This window comes from Scleropages formosus, chromosome 12 (assembly GCF_900964775.1).
Source record: "Scleropages formosus chromosome 12, fSclFor1.1, whole genome shotgun sequence".
NCBI classification, from domain to species: domain Eukaryota; kingdom Metazoa; phylum Chordata; class Actinopteri; order Osteoglossiformes; family Osteoglossidae; genus Scleropages; species Scleropages formosus.
In genome coordinates this window covers 1,310,296-1,330,954 of record NC_041817.1, presented here as the reverse complement: position 1 = coordinate 1,330,954, position 20,659 = coordinate 1,310,296, and the positions used below count along the sequence as shown (strand labels likewise).

Genomic DNA, 20,659 nt, shown 5'->3' with positions numbered 1-20,659 from the left:
GAAAAAATTGTATCGTGCAGATATTGATTAAATTCTTGCCTTAAATATACATTTCCGTGCGAATAAGACAGAATCTCTCCCAAGGCAGGCAGTTCTCCATCATGAACAGTTCCAAGGACATTTCAAGGTCGCTTTTTTCCCTTATGGGTCCCAGGCTTTACTTAAAGCTGTACAAGCCTTGTGTTTCCTATGCTGCAGACAGAAAAGAATGAGGACCAGTGTGGTTCCACCATTAGGTATATAGGGACAAATTTTGCTCTGAAGACACCTAGGGGCTAGATTGTGATGGATCATCCCTACCTTCCTCCCCCCCTTTTTTTTTTTTTTTTCCCGTTTGGAATTAATGGTCTTCAACACAAGGCCCTACATGGAAAACAGTTTTCTTCCACTGTCTAGGGAGTAAAAAAAGAAAACCCTACAGTAAGGTTACCTCAGAAGACAGTGCTCATATTTCTTTTCTTTATAGCATAAATCCTATATACCGGTTCTTTAATTTATGTACACTGTTGGCACCGGTAGTCCATCTGTATCTTGATTATTTGTAAACCCAAAGCCATTTTTACCACTAATTCACCTTTCATTCATTCACTGTCAGGGGTTGTAAAAAAAAAAAAAAAAAGTTAAAATGATCAATTTTTAAGATTTTGAGTTATTTCATAATTTTTATTGACTCCAAACAACATTAAAAATGCATTTAAAATTACTGCTAACTAATGGTTGAATGCAGAAATACTGGCCACTTTCAACTTGCCCTAGGCAGAATTTTTATAAATCAGATATGACAAAAATGCAGTTCAATATACTGTGTAAAGTGTTCTTATCTTTATATAATTTTTTTTACTTGGAACGTTCATACCGTGAGCAAGCCCTCCAAGTGTTCTGTTCCTCAACTGGCAATATCTTTTTGCTTTTTTGTTTTTAAACAAAGGAATTTAATTTTTTAAATTTAGTAAACATTTATATCACTGTTGTTCAGAATTTATACCACAGTCATGTATGCTGACTTTTGCTGTAGAGGCTAGTTTCAGACATGTATGCCAGATGAGCTCATGTAACACCTGTAGCTGAGATTCATTATTTTTTCCCCCCACTCCGCTGCACTTTCTGGGTATAGAGAGGAAGATACCTGAGGAGGACCTCATCATCCTCATCGATGGGCTTAATGAAGCAGAGTTCCACAAACCAGACTATGGGGACACCATTGCCTCGTTCATCACTAAAATCATCTCCAAGTTTCCGGTCTGGTTGAAGTTGATAGTTACCGTGCGAGTCAACCTTCTGGTGAGGACAGATTACTTGTAACAGTTATATCATGTCCAGTGGAAGTGTTAGTTCTGTGGGCTAAATAAAAGTAGAGCTTCTGTGCCACAATAATCGGTGTATCCCCAAAATGCATTCTCCTGAATCATGTTCACATCTCCAAATTGTATATTCTTTTTAGTCTAGTTTTACACTGTCATGATTAAGGGAGGATGGTGTCACCTTGCTGAAAGATTCCTCTATCTCTGGCAGAGCTGAAATAGCTAGATTATGAGTTATTGATATTTGAGGCCATTGGGCACCAGGCTGTGCTCTTGTGCACTTACTGTAGATGCAGCACGAGGGAACAGTGGCTCCTCCGTCACCCTGCTTGTAGTCTGAATTTGTGAACAGTACCATTGGTCCTCAGTTCACCATCTAACATCTGGAGAAACACTTAACTCACTGACCATGGTGGCATTAATCTTGAATATAGCTAAAGGTGTCTTCTTTTTTTTAATGTTTAAACTTCTGATTTGAAAGACATCAGCTATCTCAATAGTCCAGTTTTTTTGCACTATATATTTGGTGTCATTTTTATGTATGCCATTGTGACTGTAGAGTGGCACATTCTGTAACAATTGTGTAAGTGAACAAACCCTGACTGACAGTCTTTTGGACCACTGTAAAGATAATGCATTATTCTTCATCCCAAATAGGACATCACCAGTCTCTTGCCATTCTCCAAGATCTCGTTGGATGACTTCCCAGACAACAAGGAAATCAGCAGTGATCTCAACGCCTACATCCAGTATCGTGTTAGCAGCAGTAAGGAGATCGTGAACAACATATCGCTCAACGGCAAGGCTGACCCCGTGACAGTGGGAAGGTTGAGCACCCACCTTGTCCAGCGTAGCCAGGGCTCCTACCTGTACCTGAAGTTGACCTTGGATCTGTTTGAACGTGGCCACCTGGTCATCAAGAGTGCCAGCTACAAGGTGGTGCCCGTCTCTGTGGCTGAGCTCTACCTGTTGCAGTGCAACATGAAGTTCATGACCAATTCTGCCTTCGAGCGTGCACGGCCCATACTCAACGTGGCCCTGGCGTCACTCCACCCACTGACAGATGAACAACTCTACCAGGCCATCAATGCGGGCAGTGTGGTCGGGGAGCTAGAATGGGATGACTTCCAGCAACGTATGGAGGGCCTCTCCTGCTTTCTCATCAAGAGGCGTGACAAGACTCGCATGTTCTGCCATCCATCCTTCCGCGAGTGGCTGGTATGGAGGGCTGAAGGAGAGAACTCAGACTTCCTCTGTGACCCCAGGTGCGAGTGCTCTACTCCCTTAGCTTGTCATGGCCCTTTCCTCTGCTTTGATCCCACTCCCCTGCCCTTTCCATTCACCTGAAATAGAAAAATCACCACCCCACACACCTCACTGGCAGAATCGATTTTCGTTCTTCATTGTCAGTGCCAGTTAAAGCAGGCTGACCTGATTACATGTATAAAGCCAAGTGGATTTTGGATTTGCTCTCCAGTGGAAACTGATTTTGGCGCCATACATCAGACAGGCTGACTTCTGAGACAGGATGCCAGCGTGCTTCCCTTCTGGGGAATTAGATAAACAAGGAGGAGGCATCATTGTTTACATCTAGCATTGGGTGGAATCCCTGCAGTGTTTAGGGCTGGAGCTTTTGCTTGATTTCCTGTTTTAGTCCTAATGGACTGGAGCTCCAGGGAGAGATGCACAGCCCACATTCCAAAACATTTCTTTGCAGTAAAAATAAACAGGAAAAGAAGCATACAATGAGGATTTTAACAATCTTGTATTCTTGAAGACCCAGGGAGACCGTAACAGTATAAGGATTAACAAGTTATACATTTGTGGCAATTCTAATTTTGTTTGTTCTACCATTGTTACATTCATCACTTCTTCCAAAATGTCTGTTGTCTTTGACACAAGATAAGGATGATTTATTCTTTTTTTTTTTTTTTCCTTGCTGACAATGTAAGTGCTCAGTGATGCAGGATTTTCTATTAAACTTTTAATCAGAATAGCATAGCAAACTGGTTCAAAGAGCCAAGACAGCAGTGTCTGCAGGGCATATTTCAGAGCTATGAGCTTTATTACAAAAAACATTAATGAAATATGGCTATTTGGTCACATGACATGCACTTCAGAAAGCTTAGTGCATTCAAAAAAACTGCTCTAAGGTTTTTTTTCCCTTTTTCCCCCCTCCTTGTTAAAAGCAAGATGATCTCAAGTGTCCTTTTATCAGAACTCGGTGGATTAACCTGATGATGTAAACACAGGAAAATATAGGTAGCTGTTGGTCAAAGGCCTGAATCCTTGGGAAAATGTGGCTGCTTCAGCTCTGTAAATAGATTTGACCGTAAAACTGGTTTCTGCAAATCTTCTTGGGCTTGCTGTTTATTACAGTTTTCATAAACAATACTTAAATGTAATAGCTGTCTGTTGCTTGACTCATTCCATTTGAGCCTCTTAATGATGCTTAGTTGAGACTGGAAGTTGTTGCGTGCACAACAGTGCGTCTGCTGAAATGCTGACATTGCTGTGTACTCATCCAGCCTTATAAAGGTATTTTACTTATTAGGAATTTCACATAGGTATTTTTTATTTATTTTATTTTTTTTTTTTTACACTTTTTGCAATAACGAGCAGCTGTCTTAATTCATCTGAGTGTTACGGCTCTGCCTATTTCCTGCTGTCTTCGGCCACGAATGTCCTTGGCACGTTCCCTTCATTAACTCATTGACAAGAAGGATCGTTACACATTTAGGAACCCTTGTGTCCTTAGGGCTGTCTGATGTTTCTGGCCTTCAAAGCCGGGAAGTAGCTGGTGTTCCGGTGCCCTCTCCAACAACCGGTGACCCACCTGTTACCGTGTGCAGTTATAAGTCCCCAGACACAGTCAGTAGAGACAAAAAAAGTGAAAGCCCACAGTTTAAAAAAGAAAAATTCCTTAAAACTGCTTGTTATTTCCTATTTAAGAGCCAAAGCGCAAACCTTCAGACTTTTAATGGAAGTGCTCTTGCAAGAGATCAGAGGGAAGCTGCAGCCATGCGTGGCCTTTTAATGAAGTTCTCCGTTAATTAACACTAAAGCGAGTCGAGCCCGAATGATGAGGGGGGAAAAGTACAGGAACCGATTCGCTCGTACTTCTTATCCACATGGGTGAGATACCCGTCTAGACGGCATTTAGAACCGTTTAATCACACCTAGGGGAGAACGGTGTGTATTAACAGATGAATTAATGCACCTGTCTTAGCGGGGGGGGTGCGACAGTCCACAGACTTTGCCAGTGAGGAACTGACTGCTGCAGATATGTGTCCAAAATAATGAGATAGAGAATGCATTTTAATCGGAGGAGACCTCCCATTATGGCACAATGCTCTAGCTACTGCAGAATGTGTACAGAGAGAGTTGAGCAAAGAATTTTTTCTTTTTTGCCTTTCTTCCCCCAGACGTAAATGTATTAATTACCCTGCTTATTGGATGAATTGCACAATTTAAAGAACGTCAGTAAGAAGGCATAGGTGCGGTATCTGGAACAGTTTTCCTTCATAGCATCGATGGTAAAACGGTATTAACCAGCTTAAATTTCCAATTAACAATATGGAAAAACTGTTCTGAATGCTGGTGCGCTTAGGATGTTTTGTCTGCTGCTTATTTTGAGTGATTCCCCTATGTAGGAGTGGACACGCTCTCATGGCCTTCATGCTGTCCCGGCAAGACGGAAAACTAAACCGCCAACAGACCATGGAACTTGGCCATCATATCCTGAAAGCACACATTTTTAAGGTACAAGAAACAAATTGCAGACCGTGAATGTCTGACACTAGATTGTCTCTATTAACAGTGTAACATTAGTTGTATTCCTGTCAATCTGCTATACGACTACGATCCAGAATATATATCCAGAAGAGTTTCCCACACTGAAGATAACCCGGGGCACAGAGACCTTAAACAAGTTTTGGAGGAATGACGTTTACTTCTCAGGATAATTTGGGCTGGGGTGGGATTTGTGCCCCCTCCCCCTTTCCTTAATGTCTGCTGTTTGTGCAGGGTCAGAGTAAGAAGACAGGCATGTCCTCTAGTGTGCTACAGGCCATGTGGATGAGCTGCAGCACCGATGGTCTGTCAGCTGCCTTGGCTTCCCTCAGAAACCTCTACACACCCAACGTCAAGGTAGACCCGTCTGTGTGTCGATGACGTCCGAGACGGCGATTCCATTTTTTGAGACCTGTCATTTAAGCAAGATAAATGGGCGCAGTGGTCATAACCACTCGAGTCACTGCTTTGTGCCATTTAAGTTTGGTCTGCTTAAATTCTTTCATGGAAAACACACAATACAAAGTCTTCTCCGGGACATTTTTGACCTGAATAAAAACTACAGGTTGGCAGAACCGACTAGCTGCAATTGTCTGAAAATCACTTTTTCACAGTCCAAGCGTGCATGCGGAAGAAATATTTGCAATTATAGAAATCTGCTCCCCGTTGTTTGTTTCTCAGTTAAATCCACTTCAGGATTCTGTCTTTGCCCTGTTATTGCAGTAGTTCTTTCCATTTCAACGAGCTGTTGCACAATGCACTGATCTCTACCGAGCTGCGTGCACCCAGCACCTGTCTGCTGTTCGGCCCATCATCGTTCGGGCTACTTTTTGCAGGAAAGTTTGCGGAACAGCTTAATTAGTAGACCTTGTTAAACCAGTGATAATTTTATATGGAAAGAGGGGCGACAAAATGACTAGCTGTGCATGTAGGTGTGCGTTAGCTTTAAGTAACAAAGTGTTGTGCTTCTTCGTTAATCGTGGTCCTAAAGGTATGTCTTTTTTTTTTTTTTTTTTTTTTAGAACTTTAAATCACGTTTTTCTCTTTCTCATAAACAATGCAGAGCAAAGAAAACTGCTTACAAACCACAGAATTAATTAGCTGATTTGTCCTTGAAAGCCTGCAGGCCACCAAGTGATACTATTAATTTATTCCAATGATGTTCCACTAAATAAAACAAATTCCATTTCTTCAGCTTTTTACTCTCGCTGAATTCCACGGCTCTTTGATTAAGCGTTTATTATTCACGTCCTTATCGAGGGGAAGAATACAGTTTGATTATTTCATGCTAGAAACCATGAATATGTGCAATGTAGCATTTAATGAATTTGTAAATTGCAATCTACATGCTCAAAGGATCAGATGAAAATGTCATTTTCCTCAAAGCCAGAATGAGACATCATCATAAAGAATTTTTTTTTTTCCTTTAAAAAAGAGATGTGTCCTCACCCGTGAAGAGGTTCCACACCGATTCTGATAAGTTGGGGTTTTTGTTGTCGCTGATGCCAGTGTGAGATCGGGCTGAACGCTGTGCCTGAGGGAGCGATGAGATGGTTTCAGATGAGGGGCCCGTTTGCGGTTCAGAGAACGAGGCCGGGGGCGCGTGCCAACGGCCGCGCTGCCCTTATCACCCGGCTCCAGAGTAGGGGGAGATTAACGCTAAAGGGCAGGAGCAGGATCGCTCCGCTTCAGCTTCGAACTTTTATTACTAGCCGAAACGTCCGGTGGCTCCTGTGGGTCAGCGGTGTGGCTTTGGTGTTATTTCTGTTGTTTTGCTTCCTCTCGAGTGATGTGGGTAATAGGTCTTTTGATCCGCGGCACACTTTCTTATTTGTGCAGGCTTCAGACAGTGACATTTCGCCCTTACTGACAGAGTGCTTGAGAACAATGTTGATTGTTTAGGTGGACACACCTCAGCACTCTCCTCCACCTGTGAGAGTTGTGTTTTATACAGTCTGGTGTCATTTCTCAGTCAGCGGCACTTGAAACGGGGAGCTTTCAGCAGACTCTTCCAGAGAGTTCGCTTCTCCGTTTTCACGCCTGAGGAAACGAGGCCGAGCGCCCCGTTCGGTACCGTGCCGTCGCGGTGCGTCGTCTGACTCGCCGCGTGCTGTGTCCTCAGGTGAGCAGATTGCTGATGCTCAGCGGGGCCGGCGTGAACTACCGCACAGAAACGCTGAACAATGCGCCTGTGCTCTGTGTGCACTCCCACCTGGGCCATCAGGAGATGGCCGGTCTCCTTCTGGAGTTCGGGGCCTCCGTGGACGGCGCCTCCGAGACCGGTGCCACGCCCCTCTGTTTTGCGGCCGCCGCCGGCCACCTCGGCCTGGTGAGCCTGCTCTGCAAGAGGGAGGCGAAGGTGAGTCCGGATATCATTGGATCACATCAGAAGTCATCCTTTCTTTTAGTACTGCTCTCGAGCAACTTTGTTCTTCTAAATGAATGACTGGTAAACTGTGATAAGGCTAACAAATAGTTTTTCGTCGAATGCCAGCGTTTGACAATGGCTGCAAGTTTTGATGTGCAAAATTCACACACGGAAGCTCCTGTGGAAGTTAGCAGCAGCACCAGCAGGGTTATTCATTAAATACCTGGAGATTGACATCAGTTATCAGTTGTTTTCTTAGGTATTTTAATCCCAGGTTAACATGGTCTCTAAATATATCTTTCTGTACTTGCACATACAGGACTGAAGGCCACTTGATGCATCACGTATCGCTCCAAACGGGCAGACCGTTGTTGCTTCGGTCACTTTGCCGAATCGTAACTTTAACGTCCAGTTCTTACAATTTCTCTCTACAGGTTGACCACGTGGACAAGAGCGGTCAGTGTGCCCTGGTACACGCTGCTCTGAGGGGCTACCCTGACATTATCCAGTTCCTGCTAGAGCTTGAGTGGAACCCCGAGGGCCAGCAGCAGGACTGTGGCACCAAGAATAAAGCCCTCCAACAAGCCCTTATTGCTGCTTCCAGTATGGGCCACACCCAGGTGAGTTACCTCACAGATGCACCCAACACTGGTCACATCTGGCCCTTGTTATAGATGCGGGTAAGCTACTGGCCCCTTCAGGCACACCTAGTGCACTTGCTTGTTAGAGTACAAATGTCCTTCCCATTATTTCTTGTACATCACGCAGCACTACACCAGTAAACCCTTTCTGTGTGTCGCTGGACAAAGCTGTTGAACTAACGGAAGTCTTTCGACACAGAAGTGCTCGAGAGGACCTCGTGCATATTTTGTTCTTAGCGCGACTGCGGAGGTTGTATTTCTTCGTGTTCTCCCAAGGCATATCGATCTTAGCATGTGGCCACACTGGGCCCCGGGCTATCGTTTTGGTTTCCTTATTGAAGCGCGCTCACATGTTGAGGAATCGCCCATAGTGCCTCCTCTGAAAGCATCCTGTTGACCGGCAGTGCTCAAATGGTGCGGTGAGACGTCATGAAGAGTGATCACTGAGATATTAATATTTAGTAAGCCACGATTTAGAGTTCACGTGGGCTTTCCAGATGTCGTTGCTCCAGTCCACAGGGATTCGCGTGTGCTACAAGAATGATGCTTGTGTTTGATGCGGCAGATCTTGTCAATCAACTGAGCTGAACTGTAAATTTTGATGTTCTGTATTTAAAATGGTGTTTGAATATTTGATGTATAGTTTACACTTCACAGTGTACATCTCCTGACATTTACTTTCTTGGGTTTTCTGCAGTGTCATTTCAATTAACAATTTTTTTTTTTTTTTTTGACAGGTTGTGAGGAGCTTGCTAGCGCTGGATGGGGAGCACACGGTCCATATTGATGGTCATGACACTCTGTGGGGAGAGACAGGTTTGTATGTGTATTTTTTGGTCCTCATTTTCAATTTTTTTTTTGGTATGAATTAGTTCCAGCTATTTTGTCATCTGCTATACGAAGCAACAGCTTGTAGAATAGAAGTTCCCCCCCCCCCGCTAAATATTTTGTATATTTCCGGCTAAAACTTTCTCAGTCTAACCGTAGCTTTTCAAAACTCATATTTACACAAGCATCAGGATCTGTTTATAACCTTCTTTCTTACCTTCGGCTCACTGCCCCTCTCTTCGTTGGAAGCCCACTTCAACTGGTCCATTTTAGCTTTTACCTTGATTGGAGAGTCATGGGCTCTAAATGTGCTTCCTGTGCTGTAAACGAGCATTTCATCCATTACGGACTGAAACCGCAGGCGTGCGTCCCATGAAGAACTCGGCCCTCGGTCTCATGGCGTTCGTTCAGCCAGTCCATCGGCACGCTTTATTTCTCACGTAAAACCTTTGGCTTACTTGCACGACTGGAACTTGGTCTTCACTGTAGAAGTGGACCTGTAGTCCAGTGTTTAATTCTACCCGAACCTGTGCTGGAAGAAGCATTCAGCTGTCTCAGGAAGGGATGGCTGAGCAAGCAGAATAGTTCTTGGAGATGGGATTCAAGGTCAAAGCCAAGCTTAGGAAAAGCAGTCAAGTTCTTAATTCTTAGTTCATTTAAAGAGCACTTGTGGTTTAAGACAGTCACCAGAGTGTTTTTTTGGTTTTTTTTTTTTTTTTTTAAACTAATTTTGCAAATTAGTAATAATAGAATGAAGTAACTTGAAACCCAGTAAATTAGACCCCTGAAGTGTGAGGTGAAATGTCAATGTCAACTCTTTACTTGACATTGGTGTGAACTCAGAGTGGGTATGTATTGTTTGTGGAGGGAAAACGTATCTTGTCAAAAGGAACATTCCAGCATATTAGATTTTCCCTCTCCTCGTTCTTTCCGGTTCTTTCCGTGCAGTCTTTGTCCTTGTATCTTTTTGGCAGAGGCTGGACACTTGAGATAAACAGAGACTGAAAGTGACGCCACTGTTCCCTTTGGTATTATGCTATCGGCAGATGAAATGCCAAATGCTGCGCCCTCTGCGCAGAAGAGCTTGGACTCTGATAGCGTGACCTACAAGTTGTGGACCTGCGACGTGGTTATTCCACTGTTGGCAGCTCTAAAGCCCCTGAACACATTTGCAGGGCAGTACGTACAATACTCCCAAGACAATTTTTGCCTCTTTAATGCTAGCTCTTGTCCTGTCCCAGGGCCTTTTGTGCTACCGCAATAATAAGCAGCAGATCAAGCATGGTGAAGAGCTCCGTGACTTTCTCCGCGGCCCATAACGTGGCGCTGCTTGTGCATGCGCAGACGGGAACAATGGCAGCTGTTCGCCCCCCATTCTTTGCCAGGCTGCCAAGCCTGTAACAATTGGCTTTGGCATGTAGGTCAACCCATTAGGAAGGAAGCGCTCTTTAGTCCTGTGTTGTCTGGCTCTGTTGCAAATATGTTTACTGGCAGACCTGCTAAAGGGTTTTATTGGCAAGCAGTGTTTCAGGGACAAAGGCATTGGACTTGTCCCTTAAAGATATTTCTAGATCACACAATTGCGTTTATCTTTAGGCTTCGGGGATTTCTGATTCTTTATTGCAGTTTAAGGCCAAAATGAGTTGGGGGGGGGACTTAAAGCTTAAATAATACACCCATGTTTTATTACTGTTTTATTTACCCCATTTTTCAAACACATTTTGACAGGTTCAGCAGAGTGTACAACGGGGTTGAAGTAGGTGCAGCATGTGTCCGTTTCACAAATGGGGGCTTCGCTGCTGCTGTCCCCACGCTCTCGGTGCCACGGAGGGCCAGCAGGTGTCCCCGGGATGGCCGGCGCAGCCCCACTGACCTAAACGGAGAGCGACAGCTCGTCACATACTACCGCCGCCACTGATGAATGCACGATGAAGCACTAATTGCTCGCATCTGGCACCAGCGCAAGACTAGCTAAAACCTTCTCCCATTCAGGGAAAAACAAAAGCTGAAATTTTGAGCTCCTCATCCGCCACCGGGAAGGCGAGGAAAAAACGTCACTTATTTGTCCGGCAATATGAGAACTCTGGTCCTGTATGCGGTTTTCGGAGAAATCCACAATTTGCGCAGGCTCAGGGGCAGATGCACTAGTCGCTGAAATGCGAATGTGGCTGTGCGTCCGGCTCGGGACCGAGGGTAAACGGGAATGATGTACGCGGGCCAACAAAATGAACCTGGAAAAAGTACGGCGTCGTTGTTTTTTGCCGTCGTCAGTCAGTATAACCGGCTTCTTGTTTCTCTTTCACAGCCAAATTTTTTCCTGCTTTTATGCAGTATTATATCAAACTGTACCAAGACTAGAAGAAGCGAGGCAGGAAATCGGCAAGTGCGACACTGAAGTATCCTGAAGCGATTTCTCATTCGGAGCCAAGCGTCTCCGATGGCCTGTCTAATTTGTTCCTGAGGATGCCGACCCTCGCAGGCTTGCCTGCGTGCGTAAAGTGCAAGAGAAGTGCCGCTTTGCTTCGGCAGGTGCCTGGCCACCTTCAGGGAGGAGCAAGTAGAGCAGCCTGCGGCTGCCCAGAGCCCAAAGTCAGCAGCTCCTGTTAGTGTACCGGTGAGAGTGCCATAAACATTCTGAAACGCGCTGGGGCTGCGTTTTTTTCCGGGTTCGGTATTTGACGCACATTTTAACGCTGCGTTTAAATGAGATTTATTCAAATAAGATTTGAAGGGTATATTGCCCAGGTGAAAATAGATGTCACAAGTCAAGGGTTAGCACAGAGATTTTACGTGCAGTAATAAAACTGGCGTGAGATTAAAATCTAAATATCATAAAATGTACAATGGCCCCAGCAGCCGGTATTATATAGCTTTTGTCTAATGTAATTACACCGGGAATCATTTTAAATGATAAAATCTCCCTGTTGCAGGCACTGTTTAATAAATATGCTGTTTAATGTTGTAGAGTGTTTTACACTCTTTCATTATTCAGTTAGTGGTAATGCCATGCAGCGCTGCAACATCAATCATTCATACCAGCATGAGTGGTGAGCATGCCCCCATGTGCCCCGTATCCAAGCGGTGGTGCAGGGTGGCACCAGAATCGCACGAAGATCGTAGGCTTAAATCCTCTAGGGAGTCTGACACTGAACTCTTGAGAATTATACAAGCTGAAATTCAAGAGTTATATCTCTGTTTTGACCCATCCCGGGCTTTAAAATACCCCTCTTACAGGCAGCGTCGGTGAAGGCTGGCCAGAGAAGGCCGGCACAGTTTACGTCGTTCGTTTAGGTAGATTCGATGTTTACGTTCACGCTGCGTCACTGTCTCTCCACCCTTCTGCGCCTCTTAAATCTCACTAAATCTAGACAAAGGACTAACCGGTACTGAAAGGGCACTGCTAATGGAGCGAATTAGCAAATAGTGCTGGTCTAGCCACGACTGATGGTTTTCGCCTTGTTATGCTGCTTTTGCTGTCGCTCTGGCAGCGGCCTAATCCCGTCCACACGAAGCGGGCGTGTCCGGGACCGCGTTCCGCATACGCCTCTTGCTCTCGCTGCGCGGCCGGTGGTTAAGGAGCGCCGGGACGGGCCGAGGACGCCGCTGGACCGAGCACGGGCCCCCCGACGCGGCACGGGCAGATTACGGTTACGGACAAGGATGAGCGTGTGCCCGGGAAGGGGCCCGAGTGCCTACTTGCAGCACACGGATAAGGTCTCAAGATGCCCACGTCTGAAGTCGGGAGAGATGAGGAGGTGGAGGCTAAGGAGAGGCTTGATTAAAGATCAAAGTTGACGCGTGGCCCTGCAGGAGAAGCGAGGGCTTGAGCTCCGCTCGCATTCTGCAGCTCTGTTATTAATTTGTTTATTTGCCTTTTCGTTACTAGGTGGATGATCTTGTCCACGGTGACTGAACAGAGCTCTTGAAGACAGAGGTGCAAGCGAACGCAGAAGGCACCCGAGGCCTAGTTCTAGCAAAGCAAGACAAACGCCGAGTGAATTTTTCTTTGATTGTTCTATAACCCACTTCACCTTTCATTCTAGCTGTGGAAGTTTTTGGAAAATTATGCTTTTCTTTCTTTAATCTGCAGCCTGGCTCTTTTTTTTTATTTTTATTTTTAAGAGTTTGCTTCCAGGACTAGAATGGGGAACTATGGTTCCCCTTTTCTTCTTTTTCTTAGTTAATATACGTTTATGTGATCAGCAGAGGGATTTCCGCTATATTTGTTCTTGTTGGGATCCGTGAGTAAGATTTCCTCGTGGAGCAGATTGAGGTGCGGTTTTCATAAACCGTCTCGCGATGAACGTGCCCGAACCACCCAGATGGACCGTGTCGCTCAGCTTCTGTTGCTGGGAGACTCTCATCTCGGAGAGGTGAATTCATTGTGCGTCTGTCCGTTTCTCATCTGGGTGATCCATGGCGACTGATGCTACAGTGTTTTGTTCACTCAATTTGTAATAACATGCACAAGAGCGGTATTCACGTTCCTAACCAGACATGTATGGTGTGCAGTTTTGATCCGCTCGGATTACTCTGCTGTAGACCGGTCACAAAGATGGGGTTTAAAACACGCTTCCTCGCACTTAATAGCCAATAGTTTGCTAGGTACTACGTTCCTGAGTGACTTGAGACTGGGTAATGTATTTTCAGCAGTAATAACATTACCTGCAACTCTGAAAGGTGTTTTACAGAGGCGGCGGTTTCTCCGGAAGGTCTGCGCGAGGTCCGACCGGGCTTGAGCTGCTGTGGCTGAAGTTGCCGCTTTTCCGACTGATTTTTCTTCAAGCAGCTGCGTTTTTATATCAGTCTGAATGTGGGTGTGTTCTGCTTTTTATCATTCTGCACATTCCAAACAGTAATGTCCAGATGGGTTTGTGAAGGAAATAATTCTTCTTCTTTTTTTTTTTTTTTTTTTTTTTTTTATAAAGCGGAAAACATCTGACCAATTAGTCACACCAAACTGAACACAAGGTCCGCTTTGTGTCCTCAATTCTGTCATCGTCGTTACTGCAATCCACGTTTAAAGAGAATATAAGAAATCCAGACAGTTTACAAAGTTTCCAGCCACCGATTTTATTTAGCTTCATAATAGTGTTTTTGCCCAGCTCCAGTATTAGTGCAAATGAGAATTTAATCTTTTGCGGGATTTAATTTTTTTCCATGGTTTTTACATATTTTTTCCACATGGATTTTCTTCCCCTGTATTTAATGCCTGCTGACTACGCAGACTTCGGTGCCATATGGTTCAGCAGACTATTTCTCCAGACGAAGCTTTAGCATAAACGAGGCGTTTCCCTCGAAGAGCCATGATCGTATGGTCATTTGAAAGTTCCGTGCTGCTCTGGTTGCGTCTGAAAGTTTTTGTTTTCGCCTTCCTTTCCATTATTGCCTGTAGCAGTTCATGAGGCTTTTTTGGGCCAGTTGTCCAACGCGTAGTGCTTTGAGCAATGGTTGGTGCTTTTGCCATAGAAAAATATTTTAGACCGGAGTACACCACAGCAGTCGCTACAATATACCCTCAGCCGTCAAGCTGCTTTTGCTATCTGCAGGAAGCTTATGCATATGATGACGGTGTTGCAGCATGTGTGAAGTGTGCAGCTGAAGTCCAGTGTATACAAAAGTCCAAAGTGCAGCATGAGAATTCATTCTCTCTTCCTAGTAGCGGTGTGTGCTTTGAGAGGAAAATGAATGAGAACGATTGCGATGCATCAGAAATGTATGGCCTGGGCCCGGAGCGGGTTTCATTTCAAGACCTGGTATCAAAGGCATCCCGAGCTGCTCCTGGCTCAATAGACGGACTTCCCGCCCGTTCCTTTTTCCCGCGTGCTGCAAGTATTTGTGGACCAATTGCCCGCTCTTCCAGGTCCTCGCCAGAACAATGCCGTCTGCCCGGCACCGTTTTCCGCTCAAACGGCTGCAGAATTAGTGGGAATTGTTTTCCTTATCAGCGCTGCATCCTGTTGTGTGTACGAGATTGGTGTGAGCTTTTGCGAGCTGCGTTCTTTTAATGTGTGAGGAAATAACACTTTGCATCCTATAAACCCGGCACATATTGGAACTTGCCGCTAAATACCATTACTGGCCCAGTAACTACTACTCAGCAGATTCACCAGCCGGGTGTTAACTACCAGTTAGATTAGTACGTTGGTCTACTGGCTGCACCAGCTGGAAACCCATTTAAGGACACATCAGGGGTGTACGAGGGGGGTCAAATGTCCTGCGAGGACCGACGCTACTGAAATTTAATGCATAATCTGAGCAGTTAAGGTAGAAATTAATGTAACCCGCTATCCAGCTGCTTACCGGTGCTCATCATACCAATTATCTGTACTAACCATCTTCACTGGATTGCATCTTGCATGATATTAGGGAATGAAGCAGAAATTTACCAATTGCATGATCCACAATGTTGCATCATGGTTGTTTGGCCTTCGGAAGCGTTCCCATGTACAATTTGTATACGTGTATCTTCGTACACGTCTCTCGTGCCACGGATGGACTCCCCACTTCATCTCTTTCAGCTGGCTTTCTATATCTGCCCATATCGAGTTCGAGATCCTGATTATGACCTCCGAGACTGTTAAAGGATCTGTAACCCCATACCTACAAGACCTGCTCATTTCCTGTACCCTTAGCAAGAGCACTATGCTGCTCCACGTCTGTCTGCTTAGTGCTCTGTTGTGAGAATCCACAATTGCAAGTCTACGTTTTTGGTTCTGACTCCAGTGTGGGGGAACTCTTGAATCTTTCAGTATTCAAGAAGGGTTTCAAAACAAATCACTTTTTGATTGTATGTCACATTGGAGAAAAGCATCCAAGTGTAGTCTTTGGAGCAGTATTTCAGCTGAAGGAACCATGATCACCTTCTGCTGCTATCTGGCATTGCTTTTAGGAAGAGCAGTATTTGCCAGATCCTTTCAGTCAGCCGCCCGCTGTTTAGAAGACTTTGAGGAATCTTCATCTCCCAGTTGCTGTTTGAGACACAAGTTGAGTGAATCCTCTCTATGTTCTGACAGGTGTTTAGAGTAGCAGATGGATGAGCTTTTTCATCTGGCTACTGGTGGTGTGGGATAGCGCTAGTGTGATGATCTCACTCTCCTGGCTACTTCGACTTCGTGGAACAGCAGATGGAGGAACCTTACCAGACTCCTGACTGCGATCCTCTCTCCTGCCTTCTCTTCAGCTCTGACAGCGGCAGCAGGTCGGGGGAAGCTGGAGGTGTGCAATTTCCTCCTGGAGCAGGGAGCCGTGGTGCAGCAGGCCAACCGCAGGGGCATCTCCCCGCTCTTCTGCGCTGTGAGGCAAGGCCATTGCCAGGTAAGGCGCACAGGGGTCACTACTGTACTGCATATCCCTTGGTGTCTCCAAGACAAACCAGTCAAATCGCTGAATCGAGAGTCTTGGGTCTGCAGACCCTTTCTTATTCAAAGGGTAGTGTAGATGCAAATACAGCAGGCCAGGAATAATGCTTCAGCTATAATACTTGAATTCTGAGCCTCCTCAGCGATGGGAGGAACTCTGTTAATGAAGCAGCAATTCTTCTTATTTTGTTCAGATTGTGAACCTGCTGCTGCAGCATGGTGCGGACGTGAATGTCAGCGACAAGCAGGGACGCACCTTGCTCATGGTGGCTGCCTGCGAGGGCCACCTTAACACAGTTGACTTCCTGCTGTCAAAAGGTAGGGGCCTGTGCATCTGGGAGCAAAGGTCAAACTGCAATCTGCTTCACTGGCCTTTTCTCTGTCTGATTTTTCCTAAGGAAACAAATCTCAACTCAATACCAGATAATACTTAGTAAATCAAAAATCAGCCGTGAAAAATCCTGTGTGATTAAAATCAAGGTAAATGTTGGCGGGTGGCCTTTCAGTTGGTGTTTGGTGTGATTAGGTACTTGAGGTTTTAACGAATGTGCAATAATCCGGGTTTTTTGCTGTTCAGGTGCTTCTTTAACGTCAGTGGATAAGGAGGGATTAACGCCCCTGAGCTGGGCGTGTTTGAAAGGACACAAGAATGTCGTTCAGTGTTTAGTGGAGAAGGGTGCGGTCATAGATCACACTGACAAGAATGGACGAACTCCGCTTGACCTGGCTGCGTTCTACGGTGACGCGGATATTGTGAGTATACTGCTGCACCAAGGTGAAGTGTGCTTGAGCTGCTGTTCGTTGTTTTTAATATTAACGATGTGACGTGTCATCTGGCACCATTTTATCCATTCATAAAGCAGTACCTTGTACTGAAGGGGGGAGGGAGGGATCTCCATGTTACAACATTACAACTTCTGGTCTCAAGTGAACATCCTTACCCACTGTCACCTGTTGGTCGGTTCCTTCAAAACATGCCTGACACACACACCCTTGAATTACAGAATTGCACTTCCAGTTGGTTGTTCCCTCGAGAGATGGCTCTTGGTGTCTAACTCTGTAATGCCCCTGGCTGCAGGTCCATTACTTGGTGGAAAGGGGAGCTGTGATTGAGCATGTGGACTACAGTGGGATGAGACCGTTGGACCGGGCCATTGGGTGCCGGAACACGTCGGTGGTGGTGACCCTATTGAAGAAAGGAGCCAAGCTGGGTGAGAACCGGGTCAAGGGTGGCACGGTGTCAGCGAAGGTGTGAGGCACATTGGTGCATAAGCTGTCTGACCCTTTGGATACTCAAAGGTTGTTTATACAGGGTGTACCATGCAAACCAGGGATCGCAATAAGGACATTTCATTGTTTCCTTAGGTACAGAACTTAGGATTGTACTGCACTAGATAGACCAAAGGTAGACCAAAGTCCTTCATATATCAATTCACTTAAGCCAAGGTAACACTGATTTTTACCTAGGAAAGTACATCACGGAAGAATGGTCATAAATTTTTACTGACAATGTTTATAACTCAGGCTACAGCTGCCCTTGGTTTTCTGCGTGCAACTAAATTGCTGGCCTTTGGACTTAAAAAGTAATGAGAAAAGCGGACTGCTTGTCCGCTGCAAGTCATAAGGAGACCACTCTTCGGGCTGTATGCTGTAGAGTGTTTCCAATTACGCTGAGCCAGATAAGAGCAAGGACAGAGAATATGGCAAAAATGGTACTTGTTCCCAGAATAAAACAGAGGACACCAAGGCATCTTCACGTGACCTGCTTCTCCCTCTGGTCCTTTATGCGTCCCGCTTGGGCCACGTCTCCCTCTGTCCCTGACGTCTGCTCTCGGCCCGTCGGGTCCCATGATGTTCACATGCTGCTAATGTGAATTAGCATTCAGCGTTCATTGTCTCCAAACCCAGCCCTAGTTCTCATTTTATTAAACGCACTCAACAGCGATGCTGAGATTATATGCACGTTCTTTATTCAGAGTCATTCTGTTTTAATCTTTGGTTTGGTTTGCAAATTCTGCAGAGGGGTGTGTGTTTTTTTTTTTTTTTTTGTAAATAGGAAAGTCCACATCCAAGTACTGTATACTCATCTTGTCACTTTTTTTGATTTCCAACAGTTTGCATAACTGTTTCTGAAGTTGTAAGTGTAATGTGAAAATTTGTCCTGATCCTAAACTGAAATGTAGGACGGTACTTCGAGTGGCGTTTCCTCAGTCCCCATCGTGCATGTGCGTGTCTGTGTGCGCAGGGATCTTAAGTCTTCTTTGTGAACTCTGCCTGTAATGACTGACCCTCTTCTTTCTCTTAACCGCTTCGATAACGTGTTGTTCAGGCTACCGAACTTCTCCTTACGATCGATCAGGTACAATCTTTAGGTAACTTCACTCCGCACCAGTTCTGCTCGACATTACACGAGCCTGTCGGAAGGTTCCTGAGTGCAGTTGTATCTTGTTCTCGCTCCTCTCTCCCACAGGGAACGCGGCCTGGGCGATGGCGACGTCCAAACCGGACATTCTCATCATCCTCCTTCAGAAGCTCATGGAAGAAGGCAACCTGCTGTATAAGGTACCGGAGCACAAGGATGTAACGGCGTTGCGTAACCTTGCGTCAGCTACGCTGGAGCACACCGCCCATAAATCAGCACCTGTCTGCACACGCTCTTCTCCTTGTGTGTCACTGTCTTCTGCTGCCAGCTGCCTTGTGGGGATTCAGCTGCTTGTCTTAAAGAGCACTTTAACAAGCTTTCATGTGTATTTTTCTTTGTGCCCATAATAATGTTCTTTTGAACCAATACTTGCATTTGAGCGACTCACTTCATTGAGGGAACTTTAACTGGAGAAGAGATGAGCGACTGTGCTGTACATTCACACGTTTCTCCCTGAAATTTAACCGGGTGGGACGCGGTGGCAGAAAGGAGAATGGACCTAGACGCGACCTGTGCGATTGGCAGACGCCTGGACGTTGAGTCTCCTCCTCAGTCTCCTCTGTCTTTCTCTCTCAGAAAGGGAAGATGAAGGAAGCAGCTCAGAGGTACCAGTATGCCCTCAGGAAATTCCCCAGGGAGGGCTTTGGAGATGACCTGAAGGCCTTCAAGGAGCTCAGGGTCTCGCTGTACCTCAACCTCTCCCGCTGCCGCAGGAAAACCAACGTGAGCGACCCCAACAACTCCTCCGCGTGACAGAGTGCCTTATTTCGTGCCCGAGGCGTGCTTGTTGACCGTTGCGGGTGACCTTTGCCCTCCTGTCCGAACTGCGTTTAATCAATGGGCAAGAAGTATAGCTGCGGGAAAGCTAGTGAGTGGAAGACTGAGTCGATTTGGCGAAATCCCAGGTGCATGTTTGAAGAACACAGCACTCATTGGTGGTATGGATAAATCTGCCAATGCAAAACTAACCTCTATTTAATACATTGCTCAGAATAAGACGCCAATTTAAATTATGCAGCGTACACCATATGGGCAGCTGGTTGTGCAGTGGTTAGAGCTGCTGACTTTGGATTTGAACCTGTAACCTTTGGTCCAATCTCCAGCTGTAGTACTGCTGATCAAGGTCCTTACCCTAAATTGCTCCAATAAAATTACTCCGCTGTGTAAATGCTAAGATAAATCCGGAGTAGCTTAACATAATAAGTTGCTTTGGAGAAACTCATCAGCTAAATGAGTAAATGTAGTATTTCATAAGGCCTCAATCTGATAAGAACAGTAGCAGTGAAGAGGTAACAAACACTAGTGGTTACCTTAAACTTACTACAGTAAGTTTAACTGGTACCTATCAGATTTCTGTTCATTGTTCTGCTGGAGGCGGTATCATATTGATCTTGAAACCCTTTACTGCAGTATTTTTGCCATAAAATGACTAATGGTAGCCAGTCATTAACAAGCATGGACTTTATCAATAAATGCCAAATGAGGCTTTACCCGTATGGTGTGTTTTACATGAAACAAATGGCAACAGTAGTGCTGAAATCATTATTAGACTGGCTATGGTAATCTGTATGTCCCCTAAGGACACAATTGGGTTTTGAAGAAACGGCTCATTCTCGGTGAAGGTCTGGGAGTGTCAGTCTTGACAGATACCTGGCATATTTGTTCTCTAGTTGATGGTGTTGGAGTGGAAATAGGTGGCATGGCGGCACAGCAGGTAGAGCTGCCACCTCACTATGCCTGGGTTGCTCAGGCATAGGCGTGAATCTGGTTCAGTCTGTACAGAGTTTGTGTGTTCTCCCGATGTCTGTGTGGGTTTCCCATGGGTGCTCTGGTTTCCTTCTACAGTTCAAAGACAAGCAGTTCAGGTGGATTGGTAACGCTAAATTGGCGCTCGTGTGTGTGTGTGTCTCTCTCACTCACCACCCTGTGATGGACTGGCCTCCTCT

The 20,659-nt window shown here is 45.5% G+C and overlaps 1 protein-coding gene across 8 annotated transcripts in view; it reads left to right on the top strand.

Moving 5' to 3' along the window:
* Positions 1–20,659, top strand: part of LOC108927934 (protein TANC1-like) — a 109,676-nt gene that overhangs the window by 85,687 nt on the left and 3,330 nt on the right. For all 8 annotated transcript variants that reach the window (XM_018741597.2, XM_018741598.2, XM_018741595.2 and 5 more), the window contains 13 exons: positions 1,115–1,281; positions 1,959–2,566; positions 4,955–5,063; positions 5,328–5,450; positions 7,216–7,452; positions 7,896–8,081; positions 8,840–8,918; positions 16,114–16,247; positions 16,486–16,609; positions 16,869–17,044; positions 17,370–17,502; positions 18,762–18,853; positions 19,290–19,436. In XM_018741597.2, the coding sequence (XP_018597113.2) occupies positions 1,115–1,281; positions 1,959–2,566; positions 4,955–5,063; positions 5,328–5,450; positions 7,216–7,452; positions 7,896–8,081; positions 8,840–8,918; positions 16,114–16,247; positions 16,486–16,609; positions 16,869–17,044; positions 17,370–17,502; positions 18,762–18,853; positions 19,290–19,436 (2,315 nt within the window). The remainder of the gene's footprint in view (positions 1–1,114; positions 1,282–1,958; positions 2,567–4,954; positions 5,064–5,327; positions 5,451–7,215; positions 7,453–7,895; positions 8,082–8,839; positions 8,919–16,113; positions 16,248–16,485; positions 16,610–16,868; positions 17,045–17,369; positions 17,503–18,761; positions 18,854–19,289; positions 19,437–20,659) is intronic.